Below are 16,628 nucleotides of genomic sequence, written 5' to 3'. Positions count from 1 at the left end.
AAACAAAAATAAATCTGAGACTAGGGTTTTTTGATTTCAAAAGGGCTAACTTTAGTAAATTAAGGAAATTAGTTAGGGAAGTTGATTGGACTAAAGAAATTATGGATCTTAACTTAAAATAATTCCAGGCCTCCTCCACTTTAAAGCTGCAGAAGCTGTCAGAAGCCTGTATCCCTAGAAAAGGGAAAAAATTTATAGGCAGGTGTGTTAGACCAAGTTGGATGAGCAAGCATCTCAGAGAGGTGATTAAGAAAAAGTAGAAAGCATATAAGGAGTGGAAAATGGGAGGGATCAGTAAAGAAAGCTATCTTATTGAGGTTAGAGCATGTAGGGATAAAGTGAGAAAGGCTAAAAGTCAGGTAGAGTTGGACCTTGCAAAGGGAATTAAAACCAATAGTAAAAGGTTTTATAGCCATATAAATAGGAAAAAAACAAAAAAAGAAGAAGTAGGACCGCTAATTACTAAGGATGGAGTGGAGGTTAAAGATAATCTAGGAATGGCCCAATATTTGAACAAATACTTTGCTTCAGTCTTTAATGAGGCTAATGAAGAGTTTAGGGATAATGGTAAGTTAACAAATGGGACTAAAGAAAAGGAGGTAGAGATTACCATATCCGAGGCTAAAGCCAAACTTGAACAGCTTAATGGGAGTAAATCGGGGGGCCCAGATAATCTTCATCCAAGAATATTAAAGGAACTGGCACATGAACTTGCAAGTCCATTAGTAAAAATTTTTAATAAATCTCTAAACTCAGGGGTTATACCATTTAACTGGAGAATTGCTAATATAGTTCCGATTTTTAAGAAAGGGAAAAAAAGCGACCCGGGTAACTATAGGCCTGTTAGTTTGACATCTGTAGTATGTAAGATCCTGGAAAAATTTTTGAAGGAGAAAGTAGTTAGAGACATTGAGGCTAATGGCAATTGGGACAAATTACAACATGGTTTTACAAAAGGTAGATCATGCCAAACCAACCTGATCTCCTTTTTTGAGAAAGTAACAGATTTTTTAGATAAAGGAAATGCAGTGGATCTAATCTACCTCGACTTTAGTAAGGCATTTGATACAGTACCACATGGGGAATTATTGGTTAAATTGGAAAAGACAGGGATTAATATGAAAGTTGAGAGGTGGATAAGTAACTGGTTAAAGGGGAGACTACAGCGGGTCATACTGAAAGGTGAACTGTCAGGTTGGAGGAAGGTTGCTAGCGGAGTTCCTCAGGGATCAGTTTTGGGGCCAATTTTATTTAATCTTTTTATTGCTGATCTTGGCACCAAAAGTGGAAGTGTCCTAATAAAATTTGCGGATGACACAAAGTTGGGAGCTATTGCCAATTCAGAAAAGGATCGGGATCTCATACAGGAAGATCTGGATGACCTTGTAAATTGGAGTGATAGCAATAGGATGAAATTTAATAGTGAGACGTGTAAGGTTATGCATTTAGGGATTAATAACAAGAATTTTAGTTATAAGCTGGGGACACATCAGTTGGAAGTAACGGAGGAGGAGAAGGATCTCGGAGTATTGGTTGATTATAGAATGACTATGAGCCGCCATTGTGACATGGCCGTGAAAAAGGCTAATACGATCTTGGGATGTATTAGGCGAGGTATTTCCAGTAGAGATAAGGAGGTGTTAGTGCCATTATACAAGGCATTGGTGAGATCCCATTTGGAATACTGTGTGCAGTTCTGGTCTCCCATGTTTAAGAAGGATGAATTCAAACTGGAACAGGTACAAAGAAGGGCCACTAGGATGATCCGAGGAATGGAAAACCTGTCTTATGAAAGGAGACTCAAGGAGCTTGGCTTGTTTACTTTAACCAAAAGAAGGCTGAGGGGGCACATGATTGCACTTTTTAAATATATTAGAGGGATAAATACCAGGGAGGGAGAGGAATTATTTAAGTTTAATACCAGTGTGGACACAAGAACAAATGGATATAAGCTGGCTAGTAGGAAGTTTAGACTTGAGATTAGACGAAGGTACCTAACCATTAGAGGAGTGAGGTTCTGGAATGGCCTTCCAAGGGAAGTAGTGGGGGCAAAAGATCTATCTGGTTTCAAGATTAAACTAGATGGGTTTATGAAGGGGATGGTTTGATGAGATAACATGATCTTGGTAACTAATTGACCATTCATTATCAGTGGGAAATAGGTCAATGGAGGGATGATAGGAGTTACTATAGAGAACTTTCTGGGTGTCTGGCTGATGAGTCTTGCCCACATGCTCATGGTTTAGCTGATCGCCATATTTGGGGTCGGGAAGGAATTTTCCTCCAGGGTAGATTGGCAGAGGCCCTGGAGGTTTTTCGCCTTCCTCTGTAGCATGGGGCACAGATCACAGCTAGAGGATTCTCTGAATCTTGGGGTCTTCAAAGTATTTGAAGGCTTCAATATCTGAGATATAGGTGAGAGGATTATTCTAGGAGGGGTGGGTGAGATTTTGTGGCCTGCACTGTGCAGGGGGTCAGACTAGATGATCATAATGGTCCCTTCTGACCTTAAAGTCTATGAGTCTAATATAGCAGTTTTCATCAATAGAGGACAAAGTGCTTCACAAAGGAGATGAGCAGCTTTATTCCTATTTTACAGATAGGGAAACAGACTCAGAGCAGTGATATGACTTTCCTAAGATCACTCAGTAGACCAATGCAGAACCAGGAATCAAACAGGAATACGTTTCAGTCCAATGTTCTATCCACTAGGCAATGGTATAGTGTTATGCATAGGTCATCTGGCCAGTATACAAGAGGGTATCTGCACTGCTTATTGAAACTGGGTTGGGGCCAGGTCTTACCTACACTTTATTCTTTCATTGCAAATTTTGGGTCTGTTCCATTCAGCTCTGTCATCCCTGCTTCTGTCCTGGGAGACAGGCCCTGTAGCGTTCTCTGTGTACTTAGAAATTTACCTCCATCTGTTTCCATTCCCGTGCCTCAGTATTCACACTGCATTGTAATCCTCGCTTATAATTGATGGTCCTGGGTCTCACTGCCATGCTAATGCTAAATGTCAGTGCTTGGACCAGGGTCTCAGGGGGTCTGGGGCTCTAATGCACACCTTAGAAGGCTCCTGAGGTCCTGAGTGCTTGGCTGACTCAAGACTGATTTGTGTGTGAACGGAATGGGGGCGTGGGCTGAGACGTGCGTGGGTGCCTGGTCTCAGTGTGCAATGCAGACATACCTCACAGGTACGTTTATACGGCAAAAAACCCAATGACGCGGGTCTCTACTATGGCTTGCACTCCAGTGCTAAAAAGGATCATGTTGACATTCAGGCTCAGAGTGGAGCTTGAGCTCTGAAATCCACCCCTCCCTCCCAGCTCCAGAGGCCCCCCCCTCCCCCCCCCACCCAAGCGGCAACTGCTCCCTAGCTATTTTTAGCACTGTCACACAAGTCTGCGGTCCTGTGCTCTGGAGCGGAGGAGACTCACTGCGCAGACCTACCCTGAAGTGCTCATGCTGTTATGGTCAGCAGCAAACGACAGAAAATAACCCAGTTCTGGAAAGAGAAAGTCTTTTCTGAGCAAGTATCTGTTCAGAACAACTTGGAAGGGCTGAACCAGGGAAGAGCTGAACCAGGCGGCAGCCATTAGAACAATGCTTTGCATTGCTTCCCCAACACGGCCTGAAATCTGCCACTGGATTGTTAGCCCAGTTGACATTCGCTGTAATGTTGACACGGACACCCTCAAACATAGCAGCCTCCTGTTGGCTACATTCATAATAAACGCATTAAGGAAAATGTTGTACAGTGTGGTGGGCCAGCATCACATTGCTTAAGAGAACTACTACAAGCAGAGCACACAACGAAGATGGCATGATGTGCAGGGAACATCCACCCCAGGGCCTCTTGGCCTATTTTTCATCTGCAACCTGTGATACTTGAACCCAGACATTATCTCCACACTCAGAGGCGCGCACATTCCTCTTTTCTGTGCATAAGCCAACTTGTGCAATTGGGGTAATTGACTGCATGGCAAACTAAGCAATTAATGCCCACAAAGCCCTGTTTGCACTTCTCACACAGCCAGGTTCTCAGCTGGTGTAAATCAGCTTAGCACAACTGAAATAATCAAGAATCTAATCCAGAAACTTTGTCCCCACAAATTTCTCTTGGTTCAGGGCTGATTTAAAATTTGGTCCTAAATATTTAGGGCCAGATATAGCATTAAGCATATTTCTTCTCAGCATACAAACCAGGATAAATTAGGTTTAAAGGATAAACTTAAAAAACAACAAATATCTGGTAGCACTTTATAGACTAACAAAACATCTAGATGGTATCATGAGCTGTGCCCACGAAAGCTCATGATACCATCTACATGTTTTGTTAGTCTATAAAGTGCTACCAGACCTTTGTTGTTTTTTAAGTTTATCCTGTACAGACTAACTCAGCTACCCCCAAGCTTATGTTTCAAGGGTTCATTTCGATGGTGAAGGAAGATCGGTCCACACTGACTAACACTGCAAATTGCTCTAAAGAACACAGCACAGCTGATAAACAAGGTACAGAGATGTCATGACTTTGCAAAATTAACAAGATTCATCCATGAATTTGTTCTGTTCTCATTTGTCCCTTGAGATTTTTCCCTCTTAGGAATCAGGCTGTAAAGTGAACACTGTCCTGGAGATAATGTTTCCCTCGGAGTAATATATTGCAAGAAATACATAGAGATGGTGAACATAGGAAATGCAGTGGCGCCTCTGGAGTAATAACACTCTACTTGCTGCCATGATCGTTATGAGGAGGCAATAAAAACTCATGGGAAATCACTCTCTGTCAAGGAGAAAGATCAGTTACTAGGTTGCAAGTTATCTGGACTATATCTGATCTTAGCATATCCCTTCCTGTTTGGTTATCTTACCCGTAGCTTATCTTCTGCCTTAGTGGACTGCTTACAGTCGGGATGCCATACAGTGGAACCTGGAATAAAATAATGCATTACTCAAGAGCAAATCAGATGATGTCAGGTCACAGAAAGCAGAACATTAAAATAGTAAAAGCAGATACCTCATTGCAACACAGTAATCTACAAATTTCCACCCAAGCACAAGAGAAACATGTGAGAAATACAGTAACATTTAAACAAAAAGACTTTGCCCACCTACAGTGGCATCTAAGGGTCTCAAAGTACTTTTCACATATTAGCAAATTAAATCTCATGCACAGCCTGTACAGCAGGGCTAGGATCGGTTTGAATCAGATATTGCAGCTGGAAGAGACATGTTGACAGGAGTCAGGGAAGGAGACTGGTTTAGTGGCTGGGGCACAGAGGTGAAAGAAGTGGCTCCTATATCTAGCTGTGGTACAGAATTCCCATGTGATCATGCACAATCCCTTCCAACTAAGCCCTTTCATCTTTTCTCTCACTAGCAAAACAGAGGTAATAACACTATTACACTTAGGGGTTGGGTGAAACCCGATTGAAACCAGCCTTGATTGGTGGAGAATGTGCATGTGTCTATGTGAGAGAGAATCAGCAGAAAGAGAGGAGCAAGAAGCCTCAGACCAAGTTGACACTAGATCTGGAAGATTGGCTTAAGGTGTGCAACTCCAGCTACGTAGAATACATAGCCAGAGTCATCTTACCTTAAGCCAAACATGGCAGCATCCCCATTGAGGGAGGCTGACAGGAGCAAATGCTCCCATCGGCTTTTCTTACTCATCGCAAGAGCAGGAGTACCAGACGCCGGCAATGGTGCCCTCAGAATTCAATTTAACGAGCCTTAATGAGACTCGCTAAATCGAACTCCAGAAGATCAATAGTGGCAATGTAGGTCTTCCACGGAGTGACGACAAGTAGTGAGACACAGCTTGGGAGTCCTGGTGACATGATCCTGAGGAAAACACAGAGCTTTTTGGTAAAGCGCTGGCTGAAAGAAGCTTAGACCGCAAGCAAAGAAACTATCTCCAATTGTTTGATTCCTTCTGTAATCAGGGAAGCAGGACTTTATACACAAATGGGATTGCATCAAAGAAATACCTGACTCCATCGCCAATTTCTGCTCCGAATGAAAACTACCCACAAGACCCCAAAAATCAGCTAACCACTTGGGACAAAGAAGAACAACAGTACTTCATTACTCTCCTCCCCTAAATGGTGCTGTGAGGCTAAATTCATTGAGACTCGTAAGTGTCTTAGGCTGTGTCCAGACTCCATGCCTCCGTCGACGGAGGCATGTAGATTAGCCAGATCGGAAGAGGGAAATGAAGCCGCGATTAAAATAATCGCGGCTTCATTTAAATTTAAATGGCTGCCCCGATCTGCCGATCAGCTGTTTGTCGGCAGATCGGGAGAGTCTGGACGCGATGCCCCGACAAAGAAGCCTTTCTTCATCGACACAGGTAAGCCTCGTGAAACCAGGTTTACCTGTGTCGATGAAGAAAGGCTTCTTTGTCGGGGCATCGCGTCCAGACTCTCCCGATCTGCCGACAAACAGCTGATCGGCAGATCGGGGCAGCCATTTAAATTTAAATGAAGCCGCGATTATTTTAATCGCGGCTTCATTTCCCTCTTCCGATCTGGCTAATCTACATGCCTCCGTCGACGGAGGCATGGAGTCTGGACACAGCCTTAGATGGAAGGCACAATAGATGCAGAGTATTATAAACTTAGCATCACCAAATCCCATTCACCACCACTGAGGATTCAGGATGCATTGAGGACTAAGGGAAAGAAACAGCAGCACAGCATCTTCTGTGCTAAAATCCTAACTGCTGCACTATGCCCGAGTAGCCAGTTCAGGGGGACACCACAGTGGGCAAGGAACCTCTCCGCTAGGCCATGGAGCAGTTCCCTGGAGGTTGCACATCTGTCACATCTCCCCTGCTGTTATAAGAGGGGCATTAGCCAGGAGAGCTGCATAGGGTTAAATTCAACCTCTCACCTGACCAGCCCCACTCCCCAAATTGCTGTCCAAGGATCTAGCACACAGGAGGGCTAAGAACCCTCCATACCTGGGCTCCTCCCATGCACGGAAGGGCCATATTTGAGGACGGGATTTCACCTTCCTCCGTAGTGTGAGGAATGGATCGCCAAGGCAAAATACCCTCCGTGGGCTGAATCTGGCCCACCAAGCTGCCAGATATAGCCTGCGAATACAGTGGGGAGCCTCAGGCAGACGCCCTGCCTGCCCCTCTGCACCCTTCTGAGAACTGCGGCTGTTGAGGGGTTCTGTTGAAACAGCTGTGAGCCCGGAGGAGGGAGGAAAGGGTTCGCGTGCAGCTCTCGCCCCCAGCACAGTCCCATTGGCAGGTTTCTGGCCAATGGGAGCTGCTTGTTGTCAACAGGCAGCTTTCGAAGCACCCTCCCCTCTCAGGCTTGTAGCTGTTCAAAAACCACATGGCCCCTGCAGCTAGTGTGGGTGTGGGACAGACAGGGAGTCTGCTTGAGAAGGCTGCTGGCTGGGAGTCAAGCCGGTAAGTCTCCAGGCCAGAGCCTGCCTCTGGCACCCCAGCCCTCTGCCTTTCTACTCCACATAAACCAAACCCGCTACCCTAAGTCCTGCACCCATATCCACTCCTAGATCCTGCACCACAGTCCCCTGCCCTGCAACCCAAACCCTCTGATCCCCTGTACCCTACCCCACATAACACAAATCCTCGGCCCCCCACGTCTCCATATCCCCACAAAGATCCTGCACCCCAATCCCTTGCTCCAGGTCACAACCCAAACCCCTGCACTCTAGTCCCCTAACCCAGGTCACAACTGCCTCCTTCACACAAACTCTCTCCCAGAACCCACATCCTCTTCTGCATCCCGATCCCTTACTGCAAACACTCTTCAGCACCCAACCCCATCCCAGACCCTGCACCTCCTCCATTAAAATGGAAAAGTGTGACCTTTGACCTTTCCAAATTCTTTGAGTGACCTCCCCTCCCCCCCATCAAAAATTATTGCCCATCCCTGTGCTAGGTTCATGCGGGCATCTCTCACCTAACCAATTCCCTGCATTGGCAGGACCTTGGGCACTGGTGGTACCTCGCACTCCCCTGTTCTCTGCCTGTAGCATAACAGTTTAGTCTCCCAAGAAGAGAAATGCTGCTACTCGTTACTATCCAAATTGAAACTGCTTCTGAAAAGGGGCTAAATCTGAGTGGATTTTTTTACCCTGATTATACCCAAGTGTGGTCAAAGCCAAATCACCATTCCAACCACACGGGAGCCAAACATTTGCCTGCAGGGATGACCCACAAAACCACCAAAATCCCTGGCATTTCAGCCTGACTATTATCTCATGTGTAGGCCCTGGAAATCATGCCCAACAAAGGCCAGGTTCAAAGGTAAGGGTCAGGGCAGCTCTGAGGGAAGCCTTCATTTCAAAAGGTCCCTTTCTTGTGCTGAAGCCCAAACCCTCAGGAGCGATTCCAATTTGCCGGCAGCACACAACGTAAACAGCATCAACAGGAGCCTGGAGGAACACGCGGACTGAATCACAGCATCAGATGCCTAGCTTTGAGTCTGAGCCAAGGAAGAAGAAGAAAGTGCTGATTCAGCAGGGGAAGCAGTCAGCGATCGGGGGAAGTGTAACAAAGGATGTCATGTACCAAAACACCAGCCTCTGGGCCAGGGCTGCAAAGGTCACGAGGAAACAAGCCCTTGAAGGTTCACTGAGAGGCAGGATGTTCTTGTGGTCAAAATGGGCTCAAGAAAGCCCAGGTTTCGTTCCCAGCTCGGCCACAGGCTCCTTGTGGGACCCTGGGGAAATTCACATCCTCTCTCTTGGACTTTGTTGCCTTTCTGTAAAACAGGCAATATTACTAGCCCTTTCTCCCACCCTGTGTCTGTCTTAAATAGTTACATCGCAAACTGTCTGGGGCAGGGGCTAGATCTGACCATGTATATATCCAGCGTGTAGCACAATGGGGCCTTGATATCAATAGGGGCTTCTAGATGTGAACATCCCATGGGCAGAATCGGGTGGGGAAGCCATTCCCCAACTTTTGGGGTGAAGCAGAGTTAAGATGTGATTTTCAAGGAGGAGCTGGGCTAACAGCTTCAATTTTGGAAGAAGAAAAAAAAAAGTATTCCTGTAGCACGTTGGAGACTAACAAAAATACATACATAGTATCGTGAGCTTTCATGGACAACATCCACTTTAGGTTTTGCCCACAAAGCTCATGAGACTATATACGTATTTTTGTTAGTCTCAAAGGTGCTACAGGACTACTGGTTCCTGCCCCTCCCCCAAGTTGCAGACTAACACGGCTACCCTTCTGAGATTTTTTTTTAACCTCAGCTTTGGTTCACAAATTGGAGAGGTTTAAAAACACAGCCAACTGCAAATCCAAACTCAGATGAAGTAAGTATGAGGTTAGATGTGAATATTTTGCACAGTCCTGTACTGGCTTCTAGGTTTTATCCACCCAAATGTGCTTATTTATTTTGAAACAGTTCAGAGCTATGTAAATCCTCTAGCTCTAATCCCAGTTCAGTTTAGTTACCTTTCTATTGGAAACTCTGCAGGACACTGCTGCTAATCCCTGCATTGGCATGTGTTTGTTTGCTCCTTGGCAGACCCCAAACAAAACGTTCAACTGTCCAACCTTTTATTCTGCATGCCTCAGCACCACAGCACAGAGCAAGCTCTCAAATGTACAAATTCAGGTTAACAGAAAATGACTGGAAAATGTGAAAGGCTGAGTGAAAACTACAATAGGCTGCTCTAAACTCTAAGCAACACCTCATCTTGGCACCCATCGGGTGAGACACATAGTTTATCAGATAAGAAAACACATGGGAGAAAGAAAGTATTTGGTGCTATTCCTAGATATCCCCCTAGGCAAACCCATAGGCCATTGTTATAGAAAGGTAATCTGAGTCTAGAAACCACAGGTGGAATAGTTTGTTTTAACACACACTGTTCTTTTTGCAGGTTTCCTGTGTTTTCATTAGCTGTAACATTCAAGTAAATACACTGGATACAATTCTGGCCCCAAAATTCACACTGACAACAATGAGGCCAGAATCGTATTTGTGTTCTTATGCAAAGAGCAGTGGAGGAATGAGATGCAGACATAGGCAATGTCCAGTAGAGATGATAATTATGAAAGAAGGGAGCTTCCTGCTTTCACTCATTTTAATGATACACCCTTGGCTATAGTTTATACTTCCCCTCAACCCTGCAAAAGGCGTGGGAAGCTACCACCACTCCCTCTGGTGCCGGGGGGAATGGCTCTTTTGGGGGAATCTACATTGATGGTGTCACCATAGTCCTATGAGCTGGAGCTAAGAAGGACTTTCACCATGGGAAGGACTTTCAGGTACACTGTACATAGAACTAACAAGTTAAGTACAGCCTACAGCAAGCAGGGAAAATTCTCCCTGAAGAACAGGGTGATACAGCCAGTGCAGCAAGTTGGTAAGTAAGGAGCAAAGTAGTGTAACTAACTTGCATTATTTTGCCACTAGGTGGGGAAAAAAGGGTTTAACTTGCATCCAAGGGGCAGGGAGGTGAAGGAAAGGACTTAGCAGCAAAGAAATGAAGAGACAAAGGAGCCAGCTGCCTCTCCTCCATTATCCCCCAATCCTCTTAGGCTACATTTATCACCAAGATGTGTGTGGGTATAGTTCTCGTTGGCTTTACGGTGTTCAGTAGTGCTGTTTCACAGCATTCAGGATGCTCTGGGAGCGAGGAGGAGGAGTAGGAATGCAGCAAACTCAGGGGAGGAGGTGGGGACTTGAGAGAAGAAGTGCAATGGGGCAGAGGCAGAACAGGGGCAGAAAGAGGTAGGATGGAAGTCGGGGCGAGGGAAGTTTGAGTATTCCCAGCTAGAGGGGAAGTTGGCATGTATGCTATGGTTCCACAATAGGAGTTACATGGATTTATATCAAGGGCTGCAATGGGTCACCCAACAAACCCCACTCAGTGTATGCATCCCCATTCAGTGACTGCCAGATTGGTGCAATTTACACCAGTTCAGCACTTCCTACCATTAACATTGTGATGCTGGCAGACCAACGTGTCAGATCTTGCCAAGGCTCTAAGCATCAGCTGAGCACTGAAATTCATAGCTGGAAAGCAGACTAGCTCACCTGCCTGTTAGTATTGTTCCAAATAGAGACTAGACTTAGCAGAACGCGATTAGTGTGGAGCCTATGGAATACTTGTAAATTGCTGTGAGAATTAATTTCACTTGTAATGCCTGTATCCCAAGCTATAAGGGGATATATGAGTTTTGGTTTATAAGTGTAAAAATGCTGGAATGGTCGATCCCCCATCAAGCTACATAAGCTAAATGGGCCATTGTGCAACATCAGGATTGGGTGTGAAAGGTTAACCAGTTAACAGTCAAGCATCACCCTAAACAGGTAATACTTACCACTTCCGGTTTACTGTGGGGGCTGGAGCAGCTCCCTGCCTGCTCCAGCCTCGCAGGGCCCACCGCAGGCAGGGGCTGTTCCGGCTGGCCAGATGAAGCACCCCCTGTCTATGGCAGGCTCAGGTTACACCCTGGCTTCCAGGGAGGTGGCTTCTCTATGGCAGGGAAGCCTCTTTCTGGGAGTGTGGAGCAGGAATAAAGCTTCACTGCAGGCTCTGCAGTATAAAGTTCACGTGTGTAGCCGCTAAGATTTTCAGCGACTTTTTACATGCCTAATCAGGTTACAGGGACGCGGTTAAATGGCCTGCTGAAGCTGCTGTGGGCAGGAAAGCCTGTCCATTTCATGTTGGAAGAAAGGGACAACACAGGCAGAATTCTCTCTCTTTGTTATCTGAACTCTTACAGGGCTGGTGCTAAGAAACAGAAGAAGAGATCCCCGGGATCAACCGTGTTAGCCCTTAAAGACATTCAGTGCTGACAGATTACTACAGCTCTTACCTTTTAGAGTCACAGACTAACTCACTTGTGCATAAATGTCTGCTTGTTTTCACCTGTAAATAACTCATTTCTTTTCTTGGTTACTGTAAGAGTGGCTATATTAAGCATTGTCTTTAGAGGTCAACTGCAGGAATAAACTAACCTGGGGTCTTTTGAAACTGGAAGCAGCTTGAATCTTTTCTGATCTTTGAGCATGGCAACCAACTATCAACGAGTCTAGTTTACCTGGCAAGACTGACTTGAATGGACTGCTGGTGGCTCTATTGTAAGAGGATCACAGTGCACCAGGGGCTCACATTTGGTACATGGCTGCTGAAATCTAATTACAGAACAGAGCCAGTTTGGGGTGTCTACCTGCTTTTTGACAGTCTGCCCTGGCACTCCCGGTTGTGAACCACTGCAGACAGCATGTCAGACATCACCACTGATTTTTGGTTGAACAATTCCATTTTCTTTTCACTGATTCATATTTTTCAGACCCTAATTAGACCTGGTATCCCCCTTTGTTTTATAATTCATCACTATGGCCCTACTGAATTCATGGCCATGAAACACATCACAGACTGAAATATGATTTCCCCGATGAAATCTGCTTGCAGCCAGGATGCTCCTGCTCCGTGCAGAAGACTTTTTACTCCGACTCCTGTAACCCTCATTATACAAGGAGTAGGAGAAGTCAGAGGAAGAGTGCTACACTTCGAAATAAAAGCTGTGTAGACAATCCCAATTTCAAAATAAGCTACGCAACTGATATAGCTCAGTTTGCGTAACTTATTTCAAGTTAAGTCCTGCTGTGTAGATGCACCCTAATGTGCATATCATTTACAAGGCTGCAGGGTCAAGCAAGCAGGAGGAGCTGGGCTGGGAAGAAGGAATTATAACATGTGTCTTCAATAATAGCGAACAGAATACAGAAATCCATCAGCCCAGTAATTCTTCCTTTCAACTATCTTTTCTTCTTGATGGATTGCTCCAGTGGGAACCTTCCTTGAATTCTTACAATTCAGTTCACTCTTTCATTTAGACTGCCTGACTCCACATCCTATTTATCTCTTCCCTAGTCACTTAGGGCCATGTATTTAAAGTTCTCTTGACATGTGCACACTCAGAAAGAGGCTTCTCAGGCTCATTCCCAATTTTTCAGGCACTCATCAACTTTAACTTCTTGCTGGTAAGGATGTATACTAGACATCTTCCTACCTATATTCAGTTAAACTAGGCAAAGTGGAACAAATGACTAGCCTCAGAGTTGAAGCAGCATTTCCTTTGGAAATAAAAAAATCAGATCCAAATTTGGATCAAGTGGGCATTTCAACCAAAAAGAAGAATATTCTCTTTTGGATGTGGGGGAAATATGAACAAAGTGTGATTGGCAGTACTTAAGGGAATAGAAAGAGTTAGACGGAAGATAAAAAACTAAGGAGATGAAAATGGACAGAAAGAAAGAAAGAAGTGGATTTGAAAAGAGATTGTAGAACACTTGAGCATGGAAGTAAGTAGAAGGGGATAAAAGAGCAACATGACAAGATAGAAGGGGAATTCAGACAAGCAAGCGTGAAGAAACAGACAGAGGTTCAGAGATAGAAGTTACAGAAGTATTTGTGTCTCACACTCACACTTTAAGCAAAGGCCCATTAAAATTATTCAGGTTCAAAAGAGAAGAACATGAGAGCAAAACAATTAGGAGGAAAACAACCAATATGGCTGCTCACTCATTCTGGTGTCCCACATGCAGTAATTTGTGCACCAAAGAAGGATTGTGTAAGACATCACTGTCAGAGGCTGATGACTAAAATCTACCTTTTGCTACATGTTTAAAAGCACAATTTGGGGCAACCACAATTTGGAGTCACTGCAGGGTAATTATCAGAAAACAGCAATGATAACAAGACAGCTGGAATCGCAGGTACCTAAGTTTTCAGAGGATGGCTTCTGAACTGCCATGACCTTGAGAGGGGAAAAAAAGGAAGTCTGCCCAGCAAATGAGTCAGATCCTTGGCTGCCAGACATCAGACAGGCTGGTAGAGGATTGATGATGATATGATGTTTCCTGGGTGACTCTCTGACCCTCAGCCTGTTTCTGGCATGGTTGGGGTAGGAAGACATACTTACCTTGCAGGTACATTTCTTCTCCTTCTGTGAACATTTGGTTGCATCTGCTGCATCGTGCACAGCTCGGATGGTAATGCTTGTCACCTGCCTAAGGAAAAAGAAAAAGGGCAATAAGGAAGCAATACACCATCTTATTATAATTCATTGATAGGCTTCTGCCTGTCTCCCTCTTGTTTCTTTTTAATGTATATGATGCTGCTTTGAAGTTGTCATGGAATACACACTGCTTAATAGCTACAAGAGTTTTCCCCACACTGTCCCAACATAGTGGGTCAATTTGTGTAGTTACTACCTGAATGAGTTAGCCTTAATGGCCAATTAATTCCTTGGCACTCTTTTCTGTCACTGGAGCACTGTGCTAATTTAATGAGGGATTTGAGGGTGAATTCCTGGTGCCATCAATTTATTTCACACAGGTCACCCAAATGACTTCAGAGAGTAACCTCAATTCAAGGACTTGCACTAGCGGCCAGACCTGAATTTGAATGAGTGACTTAAAGGTGCTAAATACTCAAACTCCTATTAGCAAATCTAAAGTCCCTGAGTCATTGAGACTCTAAAATACACTGAAACGCATAACAAACAAGACTGATTGGATTTTGGTACTCTATAATATAATGTAATATATGACATGTGCCAGCAATGCCCCCCATCACGTACATTGGACAAACTGGACTGTCGCTATGCAAAAGAATAAATGGACGCAAATCAGACATCAAGAATGGCAACGTGCAAAACCAGTAGAAAAACATTTTAACAACTCTGGACAAATAGTTACTGACTCACAAGTTGCCATTCTCAGGCAAAAAACCCTCCCCAAAACCAAAAAAACCCCCAAACCCTTCAAAAACAGAGTGATACGAGAAACTGCTGAAATGGAATTCGTATGTAAATTTGACACTGTCAAAATAAGATTTAAGTAGAAACATGGAATGGCTCACTCATTACAATACGTAATTTCCCTTCAGTTACTCTCACGTTCTCATTGCTGTTGGAGGTGAGCCCATCCACTCTGAATTAACTAGTGCTGATGTCCCCTCCCCTTCGCTTTCCTTGGATCTGAAGAAGTGAATTGTATCTCATGAAAGCTTATGCCTTAAAAAAAACTGTTAGTCTTTAAAATGCTACCGACTCCTTGTTTTTAATGTATTAAGCTTGAGTTTTATTTTACTTAGTAACTTACTTTGTTCTGTGTGCTATAACTTATAACCACTTCAATCTTCAAAGAATCACTTTTGTTCACTATTTAACCCAGTGTAAAACAATTTTTTGGGGGGACAGGAGGGAGCAGATGCGTATATCTTTTTTACGTGAGAAAGATAGCAAACAACATGGCTGTGTCTACACTGGCATGAGTTTCTGGAACTGTTTAAAATGGAATACTGTTCCGTTTTCAGTTTTTCCGGAAAAGGAGCGTCTACATTGGCAGGCTTCTTTTCCGGAAAAGCCCTTTTTCCGGAAAAGCGTCTGTGGCCAATGTAGACGCGCTTTTCTGGAAAAGAGCCCCGATCGCCATTTTTACGATCAGGGCTTTTTTCCGGAAAAGACTACTGAGCTGTCTACACTGGCCCTTTTCCGGAACAGTGTTCCAAAATAAAGACTTATGCCCGAGCGGGAGCAGAATAGTTTTTCCGGAATAGCGGCTGATTTTGTACAGTAGAGCGTCTTTGCTTTTCCAGAAATTCAAGGGCTAGTGTAGACAGCTCATTCCGGAAAAGCGGCTGATTTTCCTGAATAAGTGGTCCAGTGTAGATACAGCCCATGAGTTTAACCTGAATAAAACTTTATATAGTGTAAGATAGATTTATCTGGGGTGCAGGTCCCATTGGGGCTGCGCACCTAGGTGCTGAGGTAAGTCCCTTTAACTGAGCCTACCCAGAGATGAGCTGATATCAGCATCTGTATTATATTGCTATAGGCTGTGTGCTCTGTGCCAGTGCTAGATGAAGCTGGAGGGCATGGCTTAGCAAGACAGAGCAAGGGGGGCACCCAGGAGAGCAGGAAGGTTAGCTCAGTGACATTTCAGTGCATCAAGTGACAGTCCCAAATGGATCTCTGTGACTGAACCCATTACACATATTACTTTCCTTTCTCATCCCAGCAATCCCTCACTCACTCTCCTCGCTCACATACTCACCCACACACAGATCACAGCAATTTTACCAGAAATCTAACAGCCAGAGGACTAAACTTGCAAGCCACGGAGAGATGGCAGGAAAAGTACATCCATCCTTTTATTTAGGGGAACAAAGGCCATGGTAAGAGCTGGTCTTTTGGGTACTAGTGACTTGGGTATTGCAAGGTGCTACAGATTTAGGCACTGCTAGTTGACTGTCAGCTGGGGGGGGGGGAAGCTGCTTTTTTGTTTTCTAACAGAATAAGCATTTTTCTTGGAATTCTATATCAAAGAAAGGAAATCAGATTAGAGAGAACCATTTATAAACAGCCTCCAGTGTCTTTTAAGTCTAAGCTGAGGAAGGAGAAGACGACGACCCAGGCATGGCTATTTCTATGATTTACCAGCTGAGGATATTACAAATGTTCTGTATGGAGAATATCTGTACCTCTTTCTTACCTCTCTCTACCCACATGTTATCTTACTTATATCATTATTCATGGATTCTTACCAGATCCTCTCTCCTTTCTATAATTCTGTATGGCATATGGGAGACACTTTATGGTTTTA

The 16,628-nt window shown here is 44.4% G+C and overlaps 1 protein-coding gene across 12 annotated transcripts in view; it reads right to left on the bottom strand.

The window, feature by feature from the left end:
• ABLIM1 (actin binding LIM protein 1) overlaps window positions 1-16,628 on the bottom strand; it is a 324,103-nt gene that overhangs the window by 65,288 nt on the left and 242,187 nt on the right. For all 12 annotated transcript variants that reach the window (XR_012905702.2, XR_012905697.2, XR_012905707.2 and 9 more), the window contains exons 7-8: window positions 13,943-14,030; window positions 4,875-4,933 (exon numbers count right to left, since the gene is read on the bottom strand). Coding sequence is in view for 1 of the 12 variants with exons in the window: in XM_089780202.1 (XP_089636328.1) it covers window positions 4,875-4,933; window positions 13,943-14,030 (147 nt within the window). In the remaining 11 variants the exon portion in view is untranslated. The remainder of the gene's footprint in view (window positions 1-4,874; window positions 4,934-13,942; window positions 14,031-16,628) is intronic.

The sequence above is a fragment of the Pelodiscus sinensis genome, chromosome 8 (genome assembly GCF_052426305.1).
Source record: "Pelodiscus sinensis isolate ZL-2025 chromosome 8, ASM5242630v1, whole genome shotgun sequence".
Classification (NCBI taxonomy): domain Eukaryota; kingdom Metazoa; phylum Chordata; order Testudines; family Trionychidae; genus Pelodiscus; species Pelodiscus sinensis.
The sequence above is the reverse complement of the archived record's forward strand: the minus strand, read 5'-3'. Positions and strand labels throughout refer to the sequence as shown.